General features: G+C 32.5%; 1 protein-coding gene and 1 pseudogene across 1 annotated transcript; one reads left to right on the top strand and one right to left on the bottom strand.

Moving 5' to 3' along the window:
• Window positions 1-20,034: 20,034 nt before the first annotated feature.
• On the bottom strand, window positions 20,035-20,778 carry LOC114747471 (uncharacterized). Its single transcript, XM_028935809.1, has one exon. The coding sequence runs from the start codon at window positions 20,776-20,778 to the stop codon at window positions 20,035-20,037; it is 744 nt and encodes a 247-aa protein (XP_028791642.1).
• A 2,277-nt stretch (window positions 20,779-23,055) lies between these two features.
• Window positions 23,056-25,184, top strand: LOC114747472 (WAT1-related protein At1g25270-like; annotated as a pseudogene).
• The last annotated feature ends 69 nt before the right edge of the window (window positions 25,185-25,253 follow it).

Below are 25,253 nucleotides of genomic sequence, written 5' to 3'. Positions count from 1 at the left end.
GGGCATGCTTTATGCCCCTTAACACTGTATCCTGACAAATTTTCATATGCTGGAAAGTCATTTATCGTGGTGAAGATCATGGCACGTAAATTGAAGGTCTCTTGTTTATATGCATCAAACACATCAACACCTTCCTCCCATAATTTCTTCAGATCTTCAATCAAAGGTGCCAAATACACATCGATATTGTTTCCTGGTTGTTTTGGCCCTGAGATCATCAAAGATAGCATGATATACTTTCTTTTCATACATAACCAAGGAGGCAAGTTGTAAACTATAAGGAGCACTAGCCAAGCACTGTGCGTGCTACTAAGATTACCATATGGGTTAATTCCGTCTGTACAAAGCCCTAGCTGAAGGTTTCTTGGCTCACCACCAAATTGAGGAAATTTTTGATCTATTGTTTTCCATTGAGGAGAATCTGCTAGGTAACGAAGCTTTCCATCACATATTTTCTCATCGAAATGTCATCTCAAGTTCTTTGCATCTGTGGCATTAGCAAATAGACGTTTAAATCGTGGTATTATTGGAAGATACCACAGAACTTTCAAAGGAGAACCTTTGGTCATCTCATTATAATCACCATCATCTTTCTTCATTTTATATCTTGAAGTCCCACATTTAGGGCACTTATTCAACCCTTCATAATCATTTCTGAATAATATGCAGTCATTAGGACACGCATGTATCTTCTCATATTCCAAACCCATCGGACACAAAATCTTTTTTACCTCATACATTCGTTTCGGAAGTGAATTCCTTTTAGGAAGAATATCACTCAGCAATTCAAGCAATTCCGTAAAATTAGTATCGATCCAACCATTTCTTGCCTTCAAATTCATCAGTTTCAATACGGTTGTCAACCTTGTGTAATCGTCTTTGCACCCTGGGTATAAAGGCGTCTCTGCATCACTACACAAAGTTTCAAATGTGGGAGAGAACTGTGTAGAGGATTCAGACCTTATATCACGAAACATATTTGAAATTCTATCACCAAAGTCTTCATTCACAACCTTCTCATTTGCAGACAGTGTAGTCTTTCTAATTTCTCCATGCCATATCCAATTTGTATACCTCAAATTTATCCCATCACAGATAAGATGCTCTTTTATCTTAGAAATACTCCGTCGACTATTGTTTAAACATTTGACACAAGGACAATAGTACAATTCATCTTTTTTACTAGGAGCATTTCTCTGAGCAAACTCAAGAAACCTTTCAACCCCATCCTCATATTCCTTGCTAATTCCCTTAGCTTTCATCCAACTACGATCCATTGTTCTATAGAGTCAATGAATATAGTTGTCAAGTTCAATTCTAATGCCTTAATTCAAATATTGAAATAATAAAATCATTAAATGTTAGTCAATAAATTAAAATTGACTAACACTTAATTACAAATTAAAGGGAATGTCTCTTTTTTAAAAATAAAAAATTTGACAAAATTTCCCCTTAACAACTATGTACAAATTAAACACCAAATTAGAAAAAAAAAACTCAAAATTTTTAATCAACATGAATCCACAAATAAAACAAAAGTAAAAATAACATATTTCAACGGTGAAATAGTTAAACAAAAATTATTTTAATAAACAAAAAAATATTGTTCATAACATATTTCAACATGATAAATTTGAAAAAATATAACAAATTTGAAGAAGTATAACAAATAAAACAAAAAAATTCAATTTCAAACCAATTTAATTAATAAAGATTTTTAAAGCTAAAACTTCTGAATCCAAAACGGGAACACAAATGATATCTATTTGCAGTGAAATTTTAAACAATACTTTACTATCAATCAAATTTCATAACGGAAAAAAAAACACAAAATAACAAACAGATTATTTATTACTAGATTCTTATATTTATTACAAAAAAAAACCAAAAATTCGAAATAAATATAAAAAAAATTATAAAAAAATTTAAAAACTTCACAACTAATCAACGTCAAACATTTAAACATGTTTCTAATACTGTATATAAGAAGGAATTAAGGTTTTCTCACATCCAATGGCCACCAATCAACGGTTCAACCACATAAAAATGCAAAATGAACAATACAAGCCAACCACAATGTAAAACTAACAAACCCATTTCAAATACAACAGATTTTCATGGCCAAAACATTCAACAAACCAAGAAAAATTGAAAAGAATAAAAAAAGAGGATACTCACAGAGTAGAGATGATTCAAATGTGAAATGAGGGGTGTTCAAACGGCAGCAGACGGCGGCAAGACACCACAAGCTCAATGGAGGAGTTTCAATGGTGAGGTAGTGGGGGGAATGGCCAGTAATGGAAGTTTTTTGGTGGTGGAACAGAGGGGGGCCACGACGCACTACTAATGAACCGAGAAAGAATGACTGAACATGAAGGTCGTAGGGTTAAGTGAACACACTTTCCACGGCGGTTTTCTTAAAAACCGTCGTGGAAAATAACCACACATTCAACTTATTTACAAAAATGCCACTACCTTCTTTTTCACATCGTTTTTATGCTTAACCACCGTTATTTTGCGACGTTAAAAGTCTTTTTTCTAGTAGTAAGATAACTCCATAATTTTTAAGCATGTTTATTCACATTGTATCTGAAGTGATTTCCTCTTGCACCATTGTCCTCTTTAAGCATGGTTATTGCCATTTAGCAATTATAACTCATCGACAAGAGTCAATTTTACACCAAAATATTTGCTAAGATATTTTTAACACCTTAGCCTCTACTCACCACTAGAGGTAAATGCTCACTAGTGAATTTTGTCATATAAACTAATTTGAAAGAGATATATAACATTAATAATAACAGAGGTTATCGATAAAATTAATATATCCACACAACGTCAGAACCTTCACAGTTTTTTTTAGGTTAAAATCCATATAATTCCCCTCAACTTTGAGTAAGTTGCATGCAACCTCCCTCATCTTCAAAAATTTAAAACCAAAACCCTAAGCTCTTATATTTTGACGGTTGACCCCTTGCTGTTAAAAACATTGTTAAATCTAACAGAATGCATACTATATCATATTAGTTAGTATGACTTGGCAAATGAGGTGGAATTTTTTTATGCTCCATCAATTAAATACTCAAGGTTTGTTCAGCTATTCTACTAAAAGCAAACCCTAGTTTTCTTTTTTTTTTTTTTGGCCTTCTATTCCCTTAACATTTTCCTCTCTTCAACTGCGTTGTTTCTTTAGTATAGAGATTTAAAAAAAATGCCTTGGCTTCAAGGTATGGGCTCGCAATAGTGATTTGCAAACGTTCGCTGTTTATACTGATTTGTATGCGCGAGTAATACGAAGATTGAGCAATTTTCTTAATTGATACTCTACATAATAAGAGGGGGATGACTATTAAATGTACAAAATATTAGCAGTGAACATGAGACTTTGATCAGTGAATGACCAAAAGGGCTTGTGTTCATTGTAGGCATGACAAAATTTCACAAAACCCAAAAAAAAAAAAAAAACCATTATGTGATACTTCGAAGGAAAAAGATGAAGGATGTAATATATATGTATAGAAATAGAACTAACATTATGAAGGTGGTAGATTGATCTGCATTCTAGAAGTTGAAACAAGCTGTAGAAAATAAATTTGTGACGAACGAAGGAGATGATTGAATTGGGAAAGGGGATTTAGGGACTGACATTCATAGAATGACAAAATTACCCTTTAAGCAAAACTGTGCATTCAATCAATGAATTAATGAAATATTAAAAATTGCATGTGATTTTCCAAGTCATCCTGACTAATACGATATGGCACATATTTTGTTACATCTAACTGTTTAGTTAACGGCAAGGACCTAGTGATTAAAATATGAAAGATCAGGGTGTTAGTTTTAGACTTTTAAATATGAGGGGAGTTATTTGCAACTGATGTAAAGCTAAAGGGGGTTATCCATATTTTAGCCTTTTTTTTTAATACTACAATTCATTATATATATATATATATATATGACAATAAATGTGTAAACTGCCAAATTGAGAAAAGCTTATATTACTCCTTCAACTTTTCAACATTTAAATAGACTTTAAAATGTTGAGCATCATAAGGACACTAATATATTAAAACCCATAAAACGCATGGAATACAATACACACACACTCACTTAAAATTCATTGAACTTAACTTGCCCTTAATTTGTCGCTTTGGGGTTACTCCAAAAATTAACTGAATTAATACAATATAGTGCACAATCCGAGTCGTATTCACTTTGAAGAGCCGAAAATGAAATTAAATCCTAGTAAATAAATACACGTAACCTAAATTATAAAAAGGATTTTTGATTTGAGAATTTCTAATTAAACATCATGAATTAAGTTGAAATTAAAATACCTTTTTTTTTGTTTTTATGTAAAAAAATGATTAAAATGAATGAAGATTAAAGAAATGAAAATGAAACACACAAATAACATTGATTAAAAATCCATTCTTCAATTCAACAGCGTAGGCAATCCTCACTCCAAAAGATATGGGAGTTAAAATAATGAATTAAAAATTATAATTAAGCTTTTAATCTAACAACCAAGCCACCTCGAATTATCACAAAATATTTTCCCAAAATCCTAATTTACTAACTGCAACCAGAATAGTAAAATAGAATTAAGGATGCTTCACTAAAATTCTTAAATCCAAAATAATAGAATTAAAGCTAGCAAGAGGCAATATGATCTAAGATTCCAAGCTACCTCAGAAAATCACAATATATTAACTCCAAAATCAATACAAATGTCATAACCACAACATTATAATTGAAATTAAAGTTATAAACAGTCCAATGTCAAATGCTAAACAATAATCCAGTCACAATAATCTCCAAATATAATCAGATTAAACAATAAAAATTTTCTAATAATCAGAGTAACTATCCTAAGACCTAGGAATTGTTAAATAATTATTAGACAGGAAATTAAAGCAACTAAAACTCCCCTTTAAAGATCCAAGCTCCTGCCATTGTTATTGAATTAGAGGATTATAGAGCTCTAGCCTCGGTTTGCCATCAAATTCGCTGCCACCAGCAATCCACCGTATCCAGCCATGAAGAATATTGAAGGAGGAGTGAAGATTCAGCGAGAATAGGATATGGAGGCCTGATTACAGGTTCACGGCGTCACTGCTCTGTTATGATTCTATCGTGCCGTCACAGTCCTCTGGTCCTCACTGGTTCCGTTGACGCCGAGAAGAAGAAGGTGAAGTCGCCGATGATGATGATTCTCGTGTTCTCCCTCTCTTCTCCACCGTCGCTGGTGCCCCCCTCGCGTTCCGCTTCCTCTGGTTTTTTCCCAGCCGCCCAGCTCTCTCCGTTCAGCGTCTTCTCCCCCCGCAAGATGAAGATGTGAATATTCGACATTAGGGGTGGAACAAAACGCAGCGTTTTGCTCCCCCTTTTATTATTTTATTATTTTTCTTTTATTAATTTATTTTTTCTTTTATTTTTTTATTTTTTTATTATTTTTTTTCAAAATCTTCCAAAAACCTGCAAGCAAAAAATTAAAAGATAAGGTAGCATTAATCGTTCTCAAAAATCAATTAGTCACAATTAAATCAAAATATGACAATTTTGCCCCTATAAAATAATAAATCAAAATAAAACATATTAAATCAATTAATCAATCAATTAAGGTCAAAAGGGACTAATTAGGTTGACAAAATCCATATAAAAGATATCAAAATATATAAAAATAATCGAGTTTGTCATTAAGCCAAATTTCATAAAACCCAATCATGCATGTGGCATTTAAGATATGAGATTAAGAAACCCATAAAACCCAGCATTATATGAAACCCCCCGGTCACCCCTTTAGCTTGCTGTTTATCCAACCAAATTATTATATCTCCTTGGAAATAAAATTTTTCCCCTTCTCAGAGAAATAAAAAATCATTTTTGTGATTACTGCACCTAGCATATAAATTCCATTGAGATAGGTTCAGATTCGTTGAAACTAGTCCAATGGTCCACTTTTTGTTTTTTTTTTTGGTGAAACCAATGGTCCACTTTTGCTAAGCTATTAATGTTACCAGATTTTGATATACACAAACAACTTTTTGTTCCAACACCCAACTATTATCACGTTAAGGATAATTTAAGTAAAAACAGTCACAAGACTTGTTCAGCCATCTGTGGTACGAAACCACTGCAATATTTATGATAATATCTACTAACCATGATGAAGATCTCATATCATCACTCAAGCGTATATCTGAACGATTATAAAAGTAAACATTAAGATAGAGACGCACCTATTAAGTGATCAACTATCTATATCTTGGAAAGGATCTGAAAAATTCTCAAAGTAAGATTCACATGTGGACAAGTGTGGTCCCACAAAGATTATGATGAGTCCCGTAGGAGGGGAAATTGGATACTTTTCCGTGACAAAGTCATAGACCCACTTTGAACATAATCTCGTTTTACTATACTCTCACCATGTATAGCACGAACTCATACTCCCTTCCATTCTCCAATATCACAAGACCTGCAACATGTCTTTTATTTCTTTGTGTTCACACCCACCAATGTCCACCTTTCTCATCTCTTCGTACTCACCAACCAAATGAATTGGAGATTGGTATGTGAGTCAAAACTCAATCCTCATATCATCCCTGACCTGTACAATTACCAGAGGTTCATCCCTTATCATCTCAATTCTGCCATAGAGAAGAAGAGGAGCGGCTTAGCCAATTTCTCTATTATGAGGTCTCAAAATTGTCCTAAAAGGAGGCATAAATAAAAACATGAGACCAACTCAATATTCCTCTTATTCAAGAGAAGATAGAATTAGAAGTACTAAAATAGGACAAAGCTTAGATGCCTCCCTCTTCGGTAACTTTGCCGCCAATGAATGCAAAAACAATTGATGCAAGTAGAGCTTGAGATTGTTGGTAGCAGCACCTAAATTCTCCAAATTCCAACGGGTTTTTCACCTCTTCTATAATGCTATGCAAACCCTATTGATGGCACCACCTACAAAGAAATAGTAAATCCGAGTCGTGTCCTACAGACATTGTCCCTAAGAGTTATTCAGCAATTATCGGCAAAGCAAGAAGTGGCACTTCTCAAGATTAAACAGATCTTCCTATAAGAATAGGGTGAGCAAAACAACAAAAGATAAAAGAACTCAGCAAGACAGAACCCCAGAGAAAGAAGGAGAGTTGCCCAAAAACCCAGAGCACGATGGTGCCCTTTGAACTTCGGTCTCATGCCCTTTTTATAGGCTGTGGATTACAATACCATTAGGCACATTTAAATGCACTTAATGACAATTAATTCATAATTAAATTAGCAGTTTCAAGGAGTAATTAACTTGTTTAATGACTATTTAAGACGAATAAAATCTTCCATTACGAACATTGAAGAGGCATAATTGTAATTAAAATTTAGATAGATATTTCTAATAAAATGCCCATTACCACATTTGACTCATACACAAGGGATGAGGAAAATTGCCAGATTTGTCTCCGCTAGCCTATTGTGCATGCGAGCTCGCTTCTTCTCTTGGCCCATATAGTAGTACAAGATCACTTATTATTTGGACCCCCATAATCCCAAGCAATGTGGGCCTCTTCCTTTGACACACCCACACGCAATATTTACAACAAAGAATATGTCTATGAGCCTTTTCATCACTGTTTAAGAGGGTTTAAGAAGCAATGGCAATAGTAATAAAACACACACACACACAAAATTCCACCATCAGAATAAAACTAAAGAAAGAAATTTAGGGAAAATGAAGAAAAGCCTTAGCTTGTTGGTGCATCTAATAGCTCATGCTTGAGAAAGAAAAAGAAATAACAGTTGGAGCGTCTTTTTCATTTTAATGAATAATGGCAAACTATTTGCAGGAAGAAGAGACCAAAGATGACTTGGAAGATACTGTTTCACGCATTTCTTTGTGGCTTATTTGGGTAAGCATCAAATCATTATTAACCCATTAATAATTACTAATAGTTAGCACCAACCATTTTATGCGCTTTTCTGTTCATATTGCAATATATAAGTAGTTTAATAGTATTATATATGAATTCTTTTTCAATGAGACACGTAAAAGGTTCAATTTTGGGGGGAGAAAAAGAAGAAGAACATGATTCAATTTAGCGGCCACATATAAAATAACCCTACTTTAATTTATATTCATATGAATAGGATTAAAGTAATAAGAAACCTGAGGAAAAAGTTGGACAGAGAATTGACCTTTAATTGATTAGTGTCTAGTGATGATCAGCTGTCGTTGTTGATTATACCACTTGAAAGGATAAGTTCTGCAAAATTAAAGCATCAGAAAATTAGAAGAAATAGAATCGTGAGCACGCGTGACTCTTTCTCCGCCTTCCATTTGTAACTTGACGTGAATTATGTAGTCTTTTCAGGACCTCTAATTATATACTCTTTTTTCTTTTGCTTGTCTGTCACCCACCATTTAAAATAATATTTTTTATTAAAAAAATTTATTTTTTTATTTTTAATTTTCCCCACTCAAGTTATTTCTATTCCATGCGCTTGCGTGTTTGGTACCCTTATTTCTATAAATACCCGTTAGGGCCATTTTTGTTTTTACTATTTATATGTATGGGTGACGCGGAGATATTTTATTTTACTTTTCTTCCCACTCAAGTCCAATCGGTTGTGTGTTTAGGAGACTTGGTTCTATCAAATGCTTATATAAGGCCTTGTTTGACTATTTCTATGTACAAGTGACAAGAAACACAAGCATTAATTACAATCACTTATGCTTCATGGCTTATTATTCATGTCTTTTCTCTGAACATTATGATATTAATTAACCTAATTAACCTCATTTAATTATCTACTTATATTAAGCTTATTTTGGTTCTTGCAATTAATACAGGCTAAGATGAGCAAGACTTACCCATGTTATTACTCAAGCACAGCTCCAATGAGTTTCATGGCAGCAATCTTATCAACTGCGTTTGCTTTTGCTTTTGAGAGTGATTTGAATCAATGGAAGTTTGGCTGGGATGTTAGGCTTCTTACGGTGGCCTATGCGGTACGAAATTTAATGAATGATTGTTCATAATTTGCAAAACCAAATTTGGTTCTTTATGAATTTTATATTTCATGTTTGGTTAAATTCCATTTTTTGTTCATATAAATTTTAACAATAAATATAGGGAATTATTGTCTCTGGAATAATGGCGGTGGTAATGGCATGGTGTGTGGACATGAAAGGCCCTCTTTATCTGAACGCTTTTAATCCTCTTCTCCTTGTCTTTGTGGCCCTAGCTGGTTCTTTTATGTTGGATGAGAAGCTATATCTTGGAAGGCATGCTTTCTCTCCACATCCATGCACACACGCTCGTGTATACACCACAAAAAAATTGACTTTCGATACCAATTTTTTGTCGCATAAGAGTTGCTACTTTAGTAGCCGTCACTAAAAGCTGTCTACCTCATCATGAGAGTCATCACCAAAAATAGTATATTTCAGTAGTGACCCTTTTAAATTTTGCGACGTTAAAATAGGATGGTATAGAAAATCATCACTTAAAGTCCTTTTTTGCAGTAATATACAATTTTTTAAATACTCTTGATGAATAAAAGGTATTGAACTCAGATGATGATGAAGCCTATGATTTTTTTCATAGCCAAAGTGATCCTTTTCCAAAGGCCTCCACTCTTTTTTGGTGGTTTTAGAGGGAGGAAAAACAAAATGGTGTTTGGAGTATATGCGAAAAACTTGATCAATTATGTTGATTTGTGATCCTGAATATGGAAGGAACGTAATATATGTGCTGCGATATACATGCAAAGATCCAGAAATAATAACAGTTTATCTGAGGGTAAATTGATTAATTATTTATTGAAAAGCATGTTCAATTATGCCAAATTTTCATCTCAAAAAAGGGATTCAATCCTATTTCAAATGTTAGAGAGGGAATCTTGCAACACAAGAAAAGGCAATCATTAAAGCTGCACTTGAATTTAGTGTCATTTGTTCATAATCGCACGGTTTTAAACCGCGGTCTTGTTATTAATCCAGGAGCCTCAGCACTTAACTATCATATATTACCTCCCGTTGTTAATATAAGATCTTGTTTGACTTTTATTTTGATTCTAAATATAAGACTCCAATCCATTTTATCTTTCATATTTATCTTTTTTTTTTCAAGTAATCTTCGTAATAATAGTAGTTCTAGCCAATATACTTAATTAATAAGAATATTTTAGGAAAAACAATACCTATATATTACAAATAACCAATATAATTTTCTTAATCTACTGAAATTAGTCAACTAGCTCCTATATTAAAAACAAGAAGTAGTATCTTTTTTTGTAATGGTTTAGAGGGAAAGTACAAATGTGTTTGAAATATGTCAAAAGCAGGTTCAATTATGCTAAATTTTAGTCCCAAATATAGAATGTAATTACGGGAGATCTATATGTTAAGATCAAATCTAAAACAGCATCAAGTTTCCTAAAATCTAAATTCCGACCCGGGCCGAAAAATTCTGCTTTCAGACGGGTTTGCTTTTAGCTAACCCCAACCATTACCATGGAACCATCGTCGTTACTTCGATCATTGCCTCACTGCTTACCACCATCATCACTAGTCGCCGCACCGCCATCACCATCATCAGTCATTATCGTCACTGACCATTATTGTTGTTGCCATCGCTCATTGACCACTGTACTGTTGGACAACATTACCAGCCATCACCATTATTTTCATACTAAAAGAAATCTTTTTCTACAAAAATGAATATAATATAGCAGTTTTAAATGAATTTATTTAATTTTAAATAAAGATTTTTTTCAACAAGTTAATTTTTATTCTATACGTGTACAATGGCATTGTATATATATCACCAAGCATACATGATAGTGCTAGTTATACAATAATATATGTTAATACTAAACATGGCATACGATTAAAACTTGATCAAGTCTAATCGGATAAAACCTGATACTATTAGACTATGAATGCAATTCTATTTGAGGTATTATCAAACACTAATTATAGGAGATTTGAACATTAGTTCGTTATGTTGTGAGGTTTGCTTAGTTAGAAAACAAAGTGGGACTCATCAAATTAAAAGTAAAATGGATGATTGCCCCCATTAACGAAAAAGACATTTTTTTCTTCGTTTGGAAAAGTTCATGTGTATTTTTACACCCAAACAAATTTTGTGATGCCAAGTGCCTATTTCGTAAATGCCCAACGAATATATTTGTATCTTAACCGTTGATATTATCTACATTTTGTAAGCCATTGTTTTTTAAAATCCCTCAATTTGAATTGGCCCGCCTTCATTATTGTACTTGGGCACTCAAATATGCCTAGAAAGATTCAAGTACATCATGATTAATTATCCGAGCGTGCTGAAGAGGATTAAACTAAGATTCAAATAATTTAAACACTTTACACATTTTTAATCCAACTCTCTTCACATACAGAGCAAGAGAATTTAAGTTTGATAGTATTTATTATTATAACATTATTATGACGTAATTATTCTAATATTCAAGGAATTTTGTTATTATAAATTCTAGTTACTATATTAATCAAATTATAATTAATTTAATAATTAGTGTATTATAATTATTTTAATAGTATAATATTGTTGTGAATAAATTATAGTTATTTATTGTTTTCTAAGTCTTAAATATAGGATGTTACACTTATTATGATTAAGAAAAACGGGTAACTTAGGGCAGAAAAAACGTGTAACTTAATTAGGCTCCAAGCCGGTCGAGAGCTTAAAAAAATTGAGTAAGTACTTCGTCTTCAAACCTGAAAAGTTATTTATGTATGTTTTGTTTTATTATGTTAATAATCAAACTAATTAACTGGACCGTCTTATTATTTTTTGCCACCAAATCGACCGTATTAGTATATTCCCCATATTTTAAACTACATCTAAAGTTAAGTGAAATAAAGAGTAATTTACACTTGATCTTGGCCAAGAGGCCGATAAAGAAATTAGTAATTGACTCTAGTTTAATTGAATATCTTGATTATTACACTACATATAACATAAACTCTAAATAAAATCACTCTATTTTAAGTTTTATTTATATGAAATAGTCTTAGTCAAAAATATTTTGAGGTTAGCAGCCTTTCAGCCGTAATTTTTTGGTTCTGTAAAAAAATATCTTCTATTAACATTTTGGATGCACTTTCCGTATGCTGTAACTAAATACTTGAAGAAGTATAAAATTTATGAATTTATGGATGGTGATGGTTAAAATATTATAACCTTTTATTACAAATTTCATGTTGATATACAAGTAACCAATTTGGGATTTTGCTTATTGGAGTGATCTTTTTGGAATTTCAAATGTTATTTTATTAGAATTTTGCCTTAGATTTAACTTAATAAAGATAAGAAACACATTTTGTAGGCTTTGTAATTTTTCAAAAAATTAGGATGGCAATGAGTGTTTAATAAAATTTGCGAAGGACAAAGAATGACATTTGTAGGGAGGATTATTCATTAAGTGCTCTCAGTCCAAAAAAGATTATTTTCAAATTCAATGTGACTTGAGAATACCCTAGTTCGACCTAAAAAAATTTAGGTGAGGTGTGTAATTTAATGTTCATTTCTTGAGCTCTACTAGGACCTATGGCCTAACCTACTAAAGCTTAGTCTAGCTTATTTAGTAAATAGACTAGACTCATAATCAAACATATTTTTAGACCTATTTAGGCAAACAGGATAGACCTATTTTTATAAGGCCTAGTTCATAAGCCTCCAAGCCTGACTTACTTTTTTTTCCCGTTTGCGCCATTATATATAATATAATATAAATTAATTTCATAAATTATTTATAACATTGCAAATTTTGGTTTAACCCTAAGTTTCACATTGTAACATTCCTGCATAAGATCATCTCCCTTCCATTTATTAGTCATTCACTTCTACCTCTCTTCTCTTTGATCGCTCTATATGATAATATTAGCTCACATCTCTCCTAGTTTGTATTGTTTGCCAAAGCATAACAATTGTTGTAAATTTGTTTTAGTGATACCTAAATGAAATATTATAAACTCAGTAGGAAGAATTTGCCACAATTTATGTGTGAAAAGTGAAAACTAAAAGAGGTAAAATCTAGTTTTACATGTTACTTATTGTGCTTGATTAATTTTAGAAAACATATATATTTAGTTAATAGATATTGGTGTTTATTATTCTTACTTAATCCAACACATATTGTCACTATGCATTCTTTTTTTTTCCCTCTTGGTAAACTCTTATATTGTAAGCGAAAATGAATTCTAGGCTTTTAAATATGTTTGAAGGGTTATATATGAACTTAGAGGGATAGACTTTTAAGTTTAGACATTTAAAAAGATTTCAGACCTTGTGAGGTCTTTTAAATAGACTTAAAAATAAGCATATATACAAGCTTTTACCTTAAAAGAACCTATATGCAGACTCAAGCCTAGATTTAGGCTTTAGATATATATTGCACATGTATAGCTATTTAGCTAAAGTTTAGTTTGGCCTGCTTGTTTCCATGTCTGGCTTCACATCTGAATTGAAAGTTGAAACAAGGCTATGCAATCAATATCAATATAATTTATATAGTAAATTTATACAAGCCATACATTTTTTAATAAATGATCGATTATATAAAATGAAAATAATTATATTTATTATGCTTACGTGTAACTTCGGTGGCAAAACAAAAACAAAAACAAAAAAAGAAAAACGTGTAACTTAATTAGGCTTCAAGTCGGTCGAAAGCTTGAAAATAATTGAGCAAGTACTTCGTCTTCAACATACAGCATTCGCAATAAATATCTTTCCTGTAATTTACTGGAAGTAGAAACCATGGAAGTGTAAATCACAAATTTTGAAACCTCCTGGAAAGTTACTTGCGTATGATTTTTTTAATTATGTCAATAATCAAATCAATTTACAGGATAATTAACTGAACTTATTATTATATTCCCCATATTGTAAACTAATTAAATTTAAATTCAAGTGAAATAAATAATAATATAATTTATATTTTGATTGAGTATCTTGATTATTACTCTACATCTATTATGTAACATAAACTTCAAATAAAATCGCACTATTTTAGGTTTTATATGTATAAAATAGTCCCAGCCAAAAATATGCTCAGGATAACAGCCTTTTGGCCGAAATTTTTTAATGCTGCAGCATGTTTCCTCCATTAACTTTTTGGATCCACTTTTGACTTTCCATATGCCCTCCGCAGCGTCTTCCACTAATCAATAGAGTAACTTGTACAGCAATAGCCACTAATTGTTACTGCTCTTATAAGAGTAAGAGAGAAGTTTTTTTTCAGTCATTTTTGTAAGACACTTTATTAAATTCTTAACATTAATGTACTATTTTGTTCTTTATTTATTATAATACAGATAGTTATTTTTTTAAAAGGTGTATATATTAAATATGATAAAGTTAGAAAATTGTTATATTTTAATAAAGTGTTAATACAGTTTAAGATTTTTCTTAATCTATATAAAATATGTTGAAAGTGCCTTATAAATAGGACCAAAAAAATACCATTTAGAAGCATGAAAGAATTGTGAAGAAAACACACTATATCACAAGTTAATTTAATACAAATAGGACTAGAAGAGTACTCCTCTAGTCCTATTCATAAGGCAGAGAGAGAAGACACTTTTTAGTCATATTTATAAAATATTGAGAAATTTTTTATATAAATATACAAATTCACCCTTCATTTATTATTGAGTTAACTTTGTTTACATAAAATATATATTAAATAGGGATACAGTTGAAAAGTTGTTGAATTTTAAATAAGAGTTAATGAAATTTAAGATTTTTCTTGGCCTATGTAAAATATGTTGGAAGTAACTTATAAATAGAACTAGAAAAGTAATTCAATTAAAGTAAGAAATATTATTTTCAAAACATTTCTTACTCTAGTTAGTTAATTAATTGTTTTTTTCTTTAAAATAAAAAGTGGCATTCGAATTCATGTTTGGGAAAATGACAAAAAAAGACTCCCAAATTACTAAAATGACGCGAGGTCACCTGAATAAGTAAAATTACCATGAAGGACCCAGTCTCATATTGTAAATATGAAATCTTGGCGAAATGTCTGAAATACCCCTCAGTCAAATTGTAATTTGGTCTACTGAAGTTGTTATCTGCTAAAGTAAACTTGTTATTTCCTATAATCAACTTGTCATGTAGCATACCTTCAATCAAGTTGTGATTTGATCTACTGAAGTTGTTATCCGTTAAAGTGAACTTGTCATTTCTTATAGTCAACTTGTCATTTGACTGAGGGGCATTTCAGACATTTCATCAAGATTTCATATTTACAATATGAGATTGGGTCCCTTACGGTAATTTTCCTTATTCAGGTGACCTCTGCGTAATTTCAGTAATTCAGGGGTATTTATTTGTGATTTTCCCTTCATGTTTTGCTTGCTGTAGTTCTTTATTAAGGTTTTTCTCTGGATTTCACTTTTTCATCAATTTCACATTTTGCTTGCTGTAAATTCTTAAAGGGGCCACTACGGAGATGAAAATGTTTCTAGCCGCTTTAGGATTTTGTTGAAGAGATGATTTTTTTCAATTAAATGACCGTTTGTTTGATTGGACAGTTATCATAAAAGAATCCTACAAACTTTTTATATATGTCAATGAACTTACACTGACATTCTCTACATTTTAAAACATGAACAAAAAATTTCTCTTCAAAAAGTAGGAAAAATATTCCGACAAAAAAGTTGGAAAATTATGTATAACTGTAATTATATATATATAATTTATCCTCTCTTAGGTAAAGTTTGTAAAGATTTCGGAAATTCATAATTTAAAAATTAAATAAGAAAACCTTAACTCCCTTGCATGACGCACTGCTAAGAATTTGAATTTTTTGAAAACCATGTTGTTTTTAGAAAATACGTGATCTTGAAAGAGAACAAATAAATGTATTAAATTATGTAATGTTATAAATAAAGAAGAAGAACAGAGAAGAAAAGAATATCAATAAGAGAGAGTATTTCTCTTTCTATTCAATGGGGTACTGAATACATTGTACATGGCCTCTATTTATAGGCACGGCTTTACATCTTTGATAGAATCTACAAATATAATAATAAAAGATAATGATAGATACATGGACATCCATAAAGATATTATATTCATAACACTCCCACTTGGATGTCCATAACTAAATATGTGCCTCGTTAAAAAACTTCTACTAAGAAAACCCTGTGGGACAAAACCTAGTAGAAGAAAAAGAGTGCAACATTTATTGATATATATTTCATAGTGTTGCCTCGTTAAAAACCTTGCTAGGAAAACCCAATGGGAAAAACCATAGACGAGGAAAAAAAGAGTACAGCATACATTTACTCCCCCTCTTGACAATGTCAGTTGATATCTCTGAGTCTGTGAAGCCCAATATCATGAACAAGTCTCTCGAACGTGGTGGCTGGAAGTGATTTGGTGAATAAGTCTGCTAAATTTTTGCTAGAACGAATTTGTTGGATATTGACTTCACCATCCTTTTGAAGATCACGAGCGAAGAAGAATTTTGGGGAGATATGCTTTGTTCTGTCTCCTTTGATGTACCCTTCTTTTAGTTGGGTAATACATGCAGTATTATCTTCATACAGTATTGTTGGGATCATTTTACCAGAAGACAAGCCACAAGTAGTTCGTATGTGATGTATTAAGGACCTTAACCATACACATTCCCGACTTGTTTCATGCATTGCTAGAATCTCTGCATGGTTAGATGATGTGGCTGATATAGTTTGTTTCATAGATCGCCATGAAATGGCTGTACCGCCACATGTGAATACATAGCCAGTTTGTGATTTACCGACATGTGGGTCAGACTGAAATCCAGCATCTGCATAGCCAACAAGATTGGTCTTGGATGCATTCGAATAAAATAATCCCATATCCATTGTACCCTTAAGATAACGAAGGATGTGTTTAACTCCATTCCAATGCCTTCGTGTTGGTGAAGAACTATATCTTGCTAGTAAGTTGACTGCAAATGATATATCAGGTCGTGTATGATTAGCAAGATACATTAGTGCTCCAATTGCACTAAGATATGGTACTTCTGGACCAAGTAGCTCTTCATCACATTTTTCCCCAATTTCTTGAGGTCTAAAAGGGTCCTTATCCACCTCCAAAGATCTTACAACCATTGGAGTACATAATGGATGTGATTTATCCATATAAAAACGTTCTAGGATCCTTTTTGTATAAGTTTCTTGATATACAAAAATTTCATTTTTCAAATACTCAATTTGTAATCCAAGGAAAAATTTTGTTCTTCCTAGATCCTTCATTTCAAATTCTTTCTTTAGGCAATTCACTGCCTTTTCAAGCTCTTCAAGAGTTCCAATAATATTTATATCATCAACATACACAGCGATTATAACGAACTCATTTCCTGATCTTTTCATAAAAATACATGGGCATATTGCATCATTTTTATATCCTTCCCTTAATAGATACTCACTGAACCTGTTATACCACATTCGCCCTGATTGCTTTAATCCATATAGGGATTTGTTTAACTGAATTGAGTATCGTTCTCGAGAGTTTGAATTGTATGCTTCTGGCAATTTCAGCCCTTCAAGGAGTCTCATATAAATGTCATTGTCAAGTGAGCCATACAGATAGGCTGTAACAACATCCATTAGATGTAAATTGAGCCCTTTATTTACTGCGAGGCTAATCAGGTATCGAAAAGCAGTTGTATCCACTACTGGTGAATAAGTTTCTTCAAAATCGATACCAGGTCTTTGTGTAAATCCTTGGGCAACAAGTCGTGCTTTGTATCTTATGATTTCACCCTTTTCATTTCTCTTTCGCACAAAAACCCATTTATATCCAATTGGTTTTACATCTTCAGGTGTAAGGACTACTGGTCCAAAAACTTTTCGCTGTGCTAGCGATTTTAATTCTGCCTCAATTGCATCTTTCCATTTTGGCCAATCCTTTCTTTGTTTACATTCACTAATTGACTTTGGCTCATGATCCTCATTATCATTCATCACATCGAACGCTACATTATAAGAGAAAATATCATCGACGTCGACTTCACTTCAGTCCCATCGTATCCCATTCATAACATAATAAATTGAGATCTCATCATTTTTACATATTTCAGGTACCTGACTTTCACTGAGAATTGGGACGTTAGCGTTGTCTAATGCCTCTTCTGGAGTTGCTAACTTTTCTAAATTATTCTCGACTAGGCCATCTCTACTTTTAGCTCCTTTTTTCTTTCGAGGATTTTTATCTTTGGAGCCGATGGGCCTGCCACGCTTCATACGTGCTTTAGAATCGTTCACAATTGGTTGTCCATCAGGGACATCAATTTTAATAGGAGCATTAACAGCTGGAATATGTGATTTTGTTACTCTCTTTAGGTCAGTAAATGCATCTGGTAATTGATTTGCTAAACTTTGTAAATTGACTATCTTTTGAACTTCCAGTTCACATTCTTTTGTGCGGGGATCAAGATGAGACAGTGATAATTCTTTCCAGCTAATGTCCTTTTCCAACTTCTTATTTTCTCCCCTCATTGTTGGAAAAACTGACTCATCAAAATGATAATCGGCAAATCGAGCCGTGAACAAATCTCCTGTTGAGGGTTCTAGATATTTTATTATAGCTGGAGATTCATATCCAATATATATTCCCATCCTTCTTTGAGGCCCCATCTTGGTACGTTGTGGGGGAGCAATTAGAACATGTACAGCACATCCAAAAGTTCTTAGATGGGAAATATTAGGTTCGTGACCAAAAACCACTTGTAAAGGGGAGGACTTGAGATAACTTGTTGGCCTGATGTGAATTAACATTGCTGCATGCAAAATTGCATGTCCCCAAGCAGAAATTGGGAGATTTGATCTCATAAGTAATGGTCTCGCAATTAATTGTAAACGTTTGATTAATGATTCTGCAAGTCCATTTTGTGTGTGCACATGAGCCACAGGATGTTCAACATCAATCCCAAGAGACATATAATAATCATTGAAAGCTTGTGAAGTAAATTCACCAGCATTATCAAGACGTATTTTCTTGATAGGAAAATCAGGGAAATGTGCTCTTAATCTAATTAATTGAGCCAATAATCTTGTGAACGCTAGGTTACGCGAAGATAATAAACAGACATGCAACCATCTTGTTGATGCATCAATTAGAACCATAAAATATCTAAATGGTCCGCATGGTGGATGTATCGGTCCATAAATATCTCCCTGTATGCGTTCTAGAAAAGTGAGAGGCTCACTTTTTAGTTTTCTTGGTGATGGACGAACAATTAACTTTCCCTTGGAACATGCATTACATGAGAAAACATTGGATTGTGGTATTTGTTGACTTTTCAATGAATGTCCACATGAATTCTCAATTATTTTTCGCATCATAATTGTCCCGGGATGGCCTAACCGGTCATGCCAAACATTAATTTTGTTATCATTTACAAACTGCTGGTTTATAATGATGTGTACTTCAATTGTACTAATAATTGTGTAGTACAAGCCAGAAGAAAATGCAGGCAATCTTTCTAGTGTGCATTTTTTACCTGAGGTTGACTTTGTAATAGCAAGATATTCTTGATTTTCCTCAATTGTTGTTTCGATATGGTATCCATTCTTGCGGATATCCTTAAAACTCAACAAATTTCTTTTAGACTTAGTTGAGTAAAATGCACTATCAATGTATAATATTGTTCCTCCAGGTAACAATATATTGGCTCTTACGGAGCTTTCAATCAGTTTTGCACTTCCAGATATAGTCTGAACGTTGGCTTCTTGCATTACCAAAGAAGAGAAATACTTTTTATTTCTAAGTATTGTATGAGTTGTTGCACTGTCAACAAGACATAAATCTTCATGATTGACGTCAATAGGAGCCATTTTTCGTTACAAGGAACATAGTCAAGAGAGGAAGAAGAAACAAAATTAATAAAAGGAAATATTCGTAATTTTATTAATTTGGAAAGATAACAACATTGAGTAGAAACTTTATAAAAGAAGATGAAAAAGAAAAAAAAATCATAGAAATTTAACTTCACTAAAACAATTTATTGTTGAACATTCCCATCACCAATCAGGTGATCAATCTTTCCATTAGGATCAGCAAAGAAATCAGCAATATCCAAATGAGTGACATCCATGTTGCCATAATCAGAATCGCCCTCTTCATCAACAAAATTGGTTTCTACCCTTGGCATTTTGCCGTTGCCTTTACTTTTATTTTTAAGCGATTCTTGATAAAGGTCAACCAAATGTTTCGGTGTATGACAGGTACGTGACCAATGACCATTCCCACCACAACGATAACACGAGTCTTCAGAGTGATTATTACTTCCACTAGTTTTTCTCTTGTGATTCTCATCATTCTTTGCCCTCTTTGAATAGGAATTTAAACCACCTCGATTATGACCACGACCACATCCACGGTCAATGCGACGGCCTCGTGCACGTCCATGTCCTCGTCCACAACCACGTGTTGGTCCATTTACTACTACATTTGCTTCTGGGAATGGAGTGGAGCCGGTTGGACGGGATTCATGATTTTTCATTAAAAGCTCATTATTTTGCTCAGCTACAAGAAGGCAAGAAATTAGTTCAGAATACTTTTTGAAGTCTTTTTCACGGTATTGCTGCTGCAGGAGCACATTGGATGCATGAAATGTGGAGAATGTTTTCTCCAACATGTCTTCATCAGTGACTTTTTCTCCACATAATTTCAGTTGAGAACTGATTCTAAATATCGCAGAATTATACTCACTAACAGATTTAAAATCTTGCAGGCGCAAGTGCATCCATTCATAACGAGCTTTGGGAGAATGACAGTTTTCTGGTGGTCATACCTTTCTTTCAAATTGTTCCAAAGAATGAGTGGGTCTTTAATGGTCAAATATTCCATTTTTAGTCCTTCATGTAAATGATGGCGTAAAAAGATCATAGCTTTACCTTTTCTTGATTAGATGCCTTATTTTCTACCTTAATTGTGTCTCCCAGACCATTGGCATTTAGGTGAATTTCCGCATCTAGTACCCAAGATAAGTAGTTCTTCCCAGTAATGTCAAGAGCCACAAACTCAAGTTTTGTAAGGTTTGACATGATGGCACTACCACAAAAGAATATAATTAAAAAAAAATGTCATGTATGGAAATTACATTGCTCTTCGTTAATGAGAAGAAAAGAAAGAAAAAAAAAAAATATAAATTACCAAAAGAAAACAAATGAAAGAAAATTAAATGAGAAAGAGACAAAATTTGGTATATTGTCTCTGTAGATATAATCATTTTAAAATCATATCTATCAAATCAAAATAAATTAACAAATAAACAATAAATATTTCTCAGAAATAAATATATACATAGTTTCTAGCCATTTACTCAGATAAAATCAAATTTGAATGACTTCTGGTCATGAGTTAAAAATTATATAGCTTCTAGCCATATGTTAGAAAATTAAAATTATGGCTTCTGATCATTAAAATAGAAAAATCAAAATTATGACTTCTGGCCATAAGAAAAGAAAACAAAGTTTTATGGCTTCTGACCATAAAGTATAAAATAAAGGTTTATGGCTTCTGGCCATAAGAAAGGATAACAAAGTTTTATGGCTTCTGGCCATAAGAAAGATAATAAAGTTTTATGGCTTCTGGCCATAAAGTAGAAAACAAAGTTTTATGGCTTCTGGCCATAAGTGAAAACAAAGTTATGGCTTCTGGCCATAAGAAAGAAACAAAGTTTTTATGGCTTCTGGCCATAAGAAAGAATAATAAAGTTTTATGGCTTCTGGCCATAAAGTAGAAAACTTTAAACCATATGGCTTCAAGCCATTTAGGAAAAGAATGGGGAAAAAACAAAATACTCATAGTGTAGAAGAGTATAGAAGAGTATAGAGGATAGACAATAAATCATGAAACATAATGTATAATAATAAGATATGAATATTATACCTTTGTTAGAGCCCTCGTGCTGATAACGTGTTATAAATAAAGAAGAAGAACAGAGAGAAAAAGAATATCAATAAGAGAGTATTTCTCTTTCTATTCAATGGGGTACTGAATACATTGTACATGGCCTCTATTTCTAGGCACGGTTTTACATCTTTGATAGAATCTACAAATATAATAATAAAAGATAATGATAGATACATGGACATCCATAAAGATATTATATTCATAACATGTAACTCCTTTCTAAATATAAATCTAGTTAATCAATTTAAAGAAATTAAAAATTAATTATGTTCTTTGTTTATTATTATATGAATAATCTGTTCTCTAAAATACTCCTATTTTAATAAGAGTATTATATTTGGAAGACAAAAAAGTAACAAAAACTTTGAAATCAATGAGAGTAACATGGAAAGAAAATATCAAATGAAAGATACCAAAAACTGAGTTCTTATGTTTATGGTCAAAATAAATCACTCAATTAGGTTTTTTTATTCATTCTGTAAAAAATATATTCTTCTGATCCTATTTATAAGGTACTTCTAACATATTTACATAGACCAAGAAAAACCTTAAAATGCATTAATTCTCCATTAAAATATAACAAGTTTCCAATTTTACCCATATTTAATATATACACTTTTTAAATGAAATAACTACATATATTATAATAAATTAAGGACAAAATAGTATAATCATACTAAAAATTTAATAAAGTGACTTATAAATATGACTAAAAAAATCTTTCTTATAGGACCAGAGGAGTAAATATGACCAAATAATATACTTTTTTAGTTCTTATTATATGTCATTTCCTCAGTCTCGCCTAGTTGAAAATATAAGTCTCGTTTGATAATTTCTAGATCTGGCAAAATACAAAGTTTGACAATTTCTAGAGCATTTAATATATATGTATATATATTACTTTCCTCTTCCCGGTGATAATTTTTTCTTTATTTTGACAGATGGCTACATAAATACCACCTTCACCTTCCGCCCATACTACACCCTGTGATTCCACTTCCTTCTCTCTCTCTCTCTCTCTCCTCTCACTCTATCCAAAGTATCTGTGACGGCAGTCGGTGGTGCCGCCGCCGCACGTGGTGGTTCTAAGGGTTATTAACGATGATGAAGATGGGAGAAGTTTGTAAAGTGCTTGAGGGGCTGAAGCCGGCGATGTTAATGGTGGTTCTTCAGCTGACATACGCCGGCATCAATGTTCTGTACAAGCTCGCCGTCAACGACGGCATGAACCTCAGAATCGTCATTGCTTATCGTTATATATTCGCCACTATTTTCATTGCTCCTCTCGCTTTCTTTCTCGAAAGGTTCATTCATTAATTTCTTTTTATTGAATGTTGGAAACACCACCCATAATTAGGAGATAAGATAGTGGTAGATGTATTTATTGAATGTAATCAGATTCGAAAATGATTATAATATAAACCGTCAAACACAGATTTTAATTTAATTGAGAAAGGCTTTGCAGTTCAATGAAATCCCATAAAAGATCTATTAAGAGCTTTTGTTTTTCCATTAAATGACTTGTATATGATAAATAATTATTTTGCAGGAATAAAAGACCAAAGATGACTTGGAGCATACTGTTTCAGGCATTTCTATGTGGGTTGTTTGGGTATGTACCAAGTAACTAATAATTGATAATTATTTTATGTGTGTTTCTGGTTATTAATTAAGGTAATACCACCTCCTATGATTCCATCTTCTCCTATAAGTCACTGCATGGGATATTATTACATTCTTTTCATATTGCTCTTATTTAATATTGTAGATTTTTATGTTATTGGCTCTTTTAACTTTTCATTCTTCACATGATTATTCAGATTATTATGTATTATTGTGAGGAAAACTAGCATAAATTAACTGATATTACTATGATACTAATTAATTATTGTGTAGAGGAGCATTGACACAAAACTTGTACTTGGAATCATTGGCTTTAACTTCTGCAACATTTGCTACCACCATGGACAATCTTACTCCAGCCATCACTTTTCTCATGGCCGTCCCCTTCGGGTGAGTTTCATTATTGCATTTCTGTTTTCTTTTAATAAATTTGTATATATTTTTATTATCTTTTGAAAAGTAAAATTAAGAAAATTATTTGTATTCTATGCCTTGGTTTGTTCAAACTTGTACACAGTTTGGAGACACTGAGTTTAAGAACAGCGGCAGGACAAGGGAAGATCATTGGAACAATAGTGTCAGTTGGAGGGGCCATGGTTCTAACACTGGTCAAAGGCACAAAAATAGACACAGGTTCCTTCCACGTCACCCTCATGCATTATCGTGAGGGACACGTGGCATCGGCACTAGCTCCCTCTAGTGCGAGAGCTCTCTTGGGTGCCCTTGTTGTCTAGGGAACAGCGCTACTCAAGCTTTATGGCTTATCATTCAGGTCTTTCTCTTTTGGAAAAAAGGAACGTTAGTACAAAAGTTAAGATATAAATTTATTGGGAAGTTTTATTCGGAAATACTGGGTACTCCAAAGTTTATTAAGTATAAATTTATTGAAAGTTTTTTAATTTGTTTTGAGAAATGTTTACTTGACAATTTTGTCCCTTACTATTAAAAATATTAACAGTTAATATTACTATTTTGACAGTCAATGTTAGTTTCTTTATGTTAGAGGGCGAAATTGCTACAATTTTAAGTTTTCGAGGATAAATTTGCAGTTTAAAAAAAACTTTTAAGTGAAAACTTTTGGGTTCTGCACCTTCACCCTTGTACTAATTAACCTAATTAAACTCACTCATCCACTCATATTAACCTTATTTTGGTTCTTGCAATTAATACAGGCTAAGATGAGCAAGACTTATCCATGTTATTATTCAAGCACAGCTCTAATGAGTTTCATGGCTACAATCTTATCAACTGCATATGCTTTTGCTTTTGAGAGCGATTTGAATCAATGGAAGTTTGGTTGGGATATTAGGCTTCTCACAGTGGCCTATGGGGTAAGACATTTGACCAATGAGTCACATTGCTCATAACTTGTTAAAAATGTTGTCCTTCACGAATTTTATATTTCATTTAAGTTATAATTCCACTTTGTTCATATATATAATTTTACCAATGAATGTAGGGAATTATTGTGTCTGGAATAATGGTGGTGGTAATGGCATGGTGTGCGCACATGAAAGGCCCTCTTTATGTGGCTGCTTTTTTTCCTCTTCTCCTCATCTTTGTGGCCTTGGCTGGTTCTTTTATGTTAGACGAACAGTTATATCTTGGAAGGTATGGTAGCTCTTCACATATTCATACAACTTTTAATATATATATTCTTTTATTTTCCAAAAAAATATC

Source organism: Neltuma alba, unplaced genomic scaffold (assembly GCF_004799145.2).
Source record: "Neltuma alba isolate B1F8T4 unplaced genomic scaffold, ASM479914v2 tig00005335_pilon, whole genome shotgun sequence".
NCBI classification, from domain to species: domain Eukaryota; kingdom Viridiplantae; phylum Streptophyta; class Magnoliopsida; order Fabales; family Fabaceae; genus Neltuma; species Neltuma alba.
This window is presented reverse-complemented; position numbering and strand designations above follow the sequence as displayed.

What these genes read in the sequence shown, in the direction of transcription:
- LOC114747471 (XM_028935809.1), bottom strand. Translation starts at nt 20,778, where the DNA reads ATGCACTTGCGCCTGCAAGATTTTAAATCTGTTAGTGAGTATAATTCT.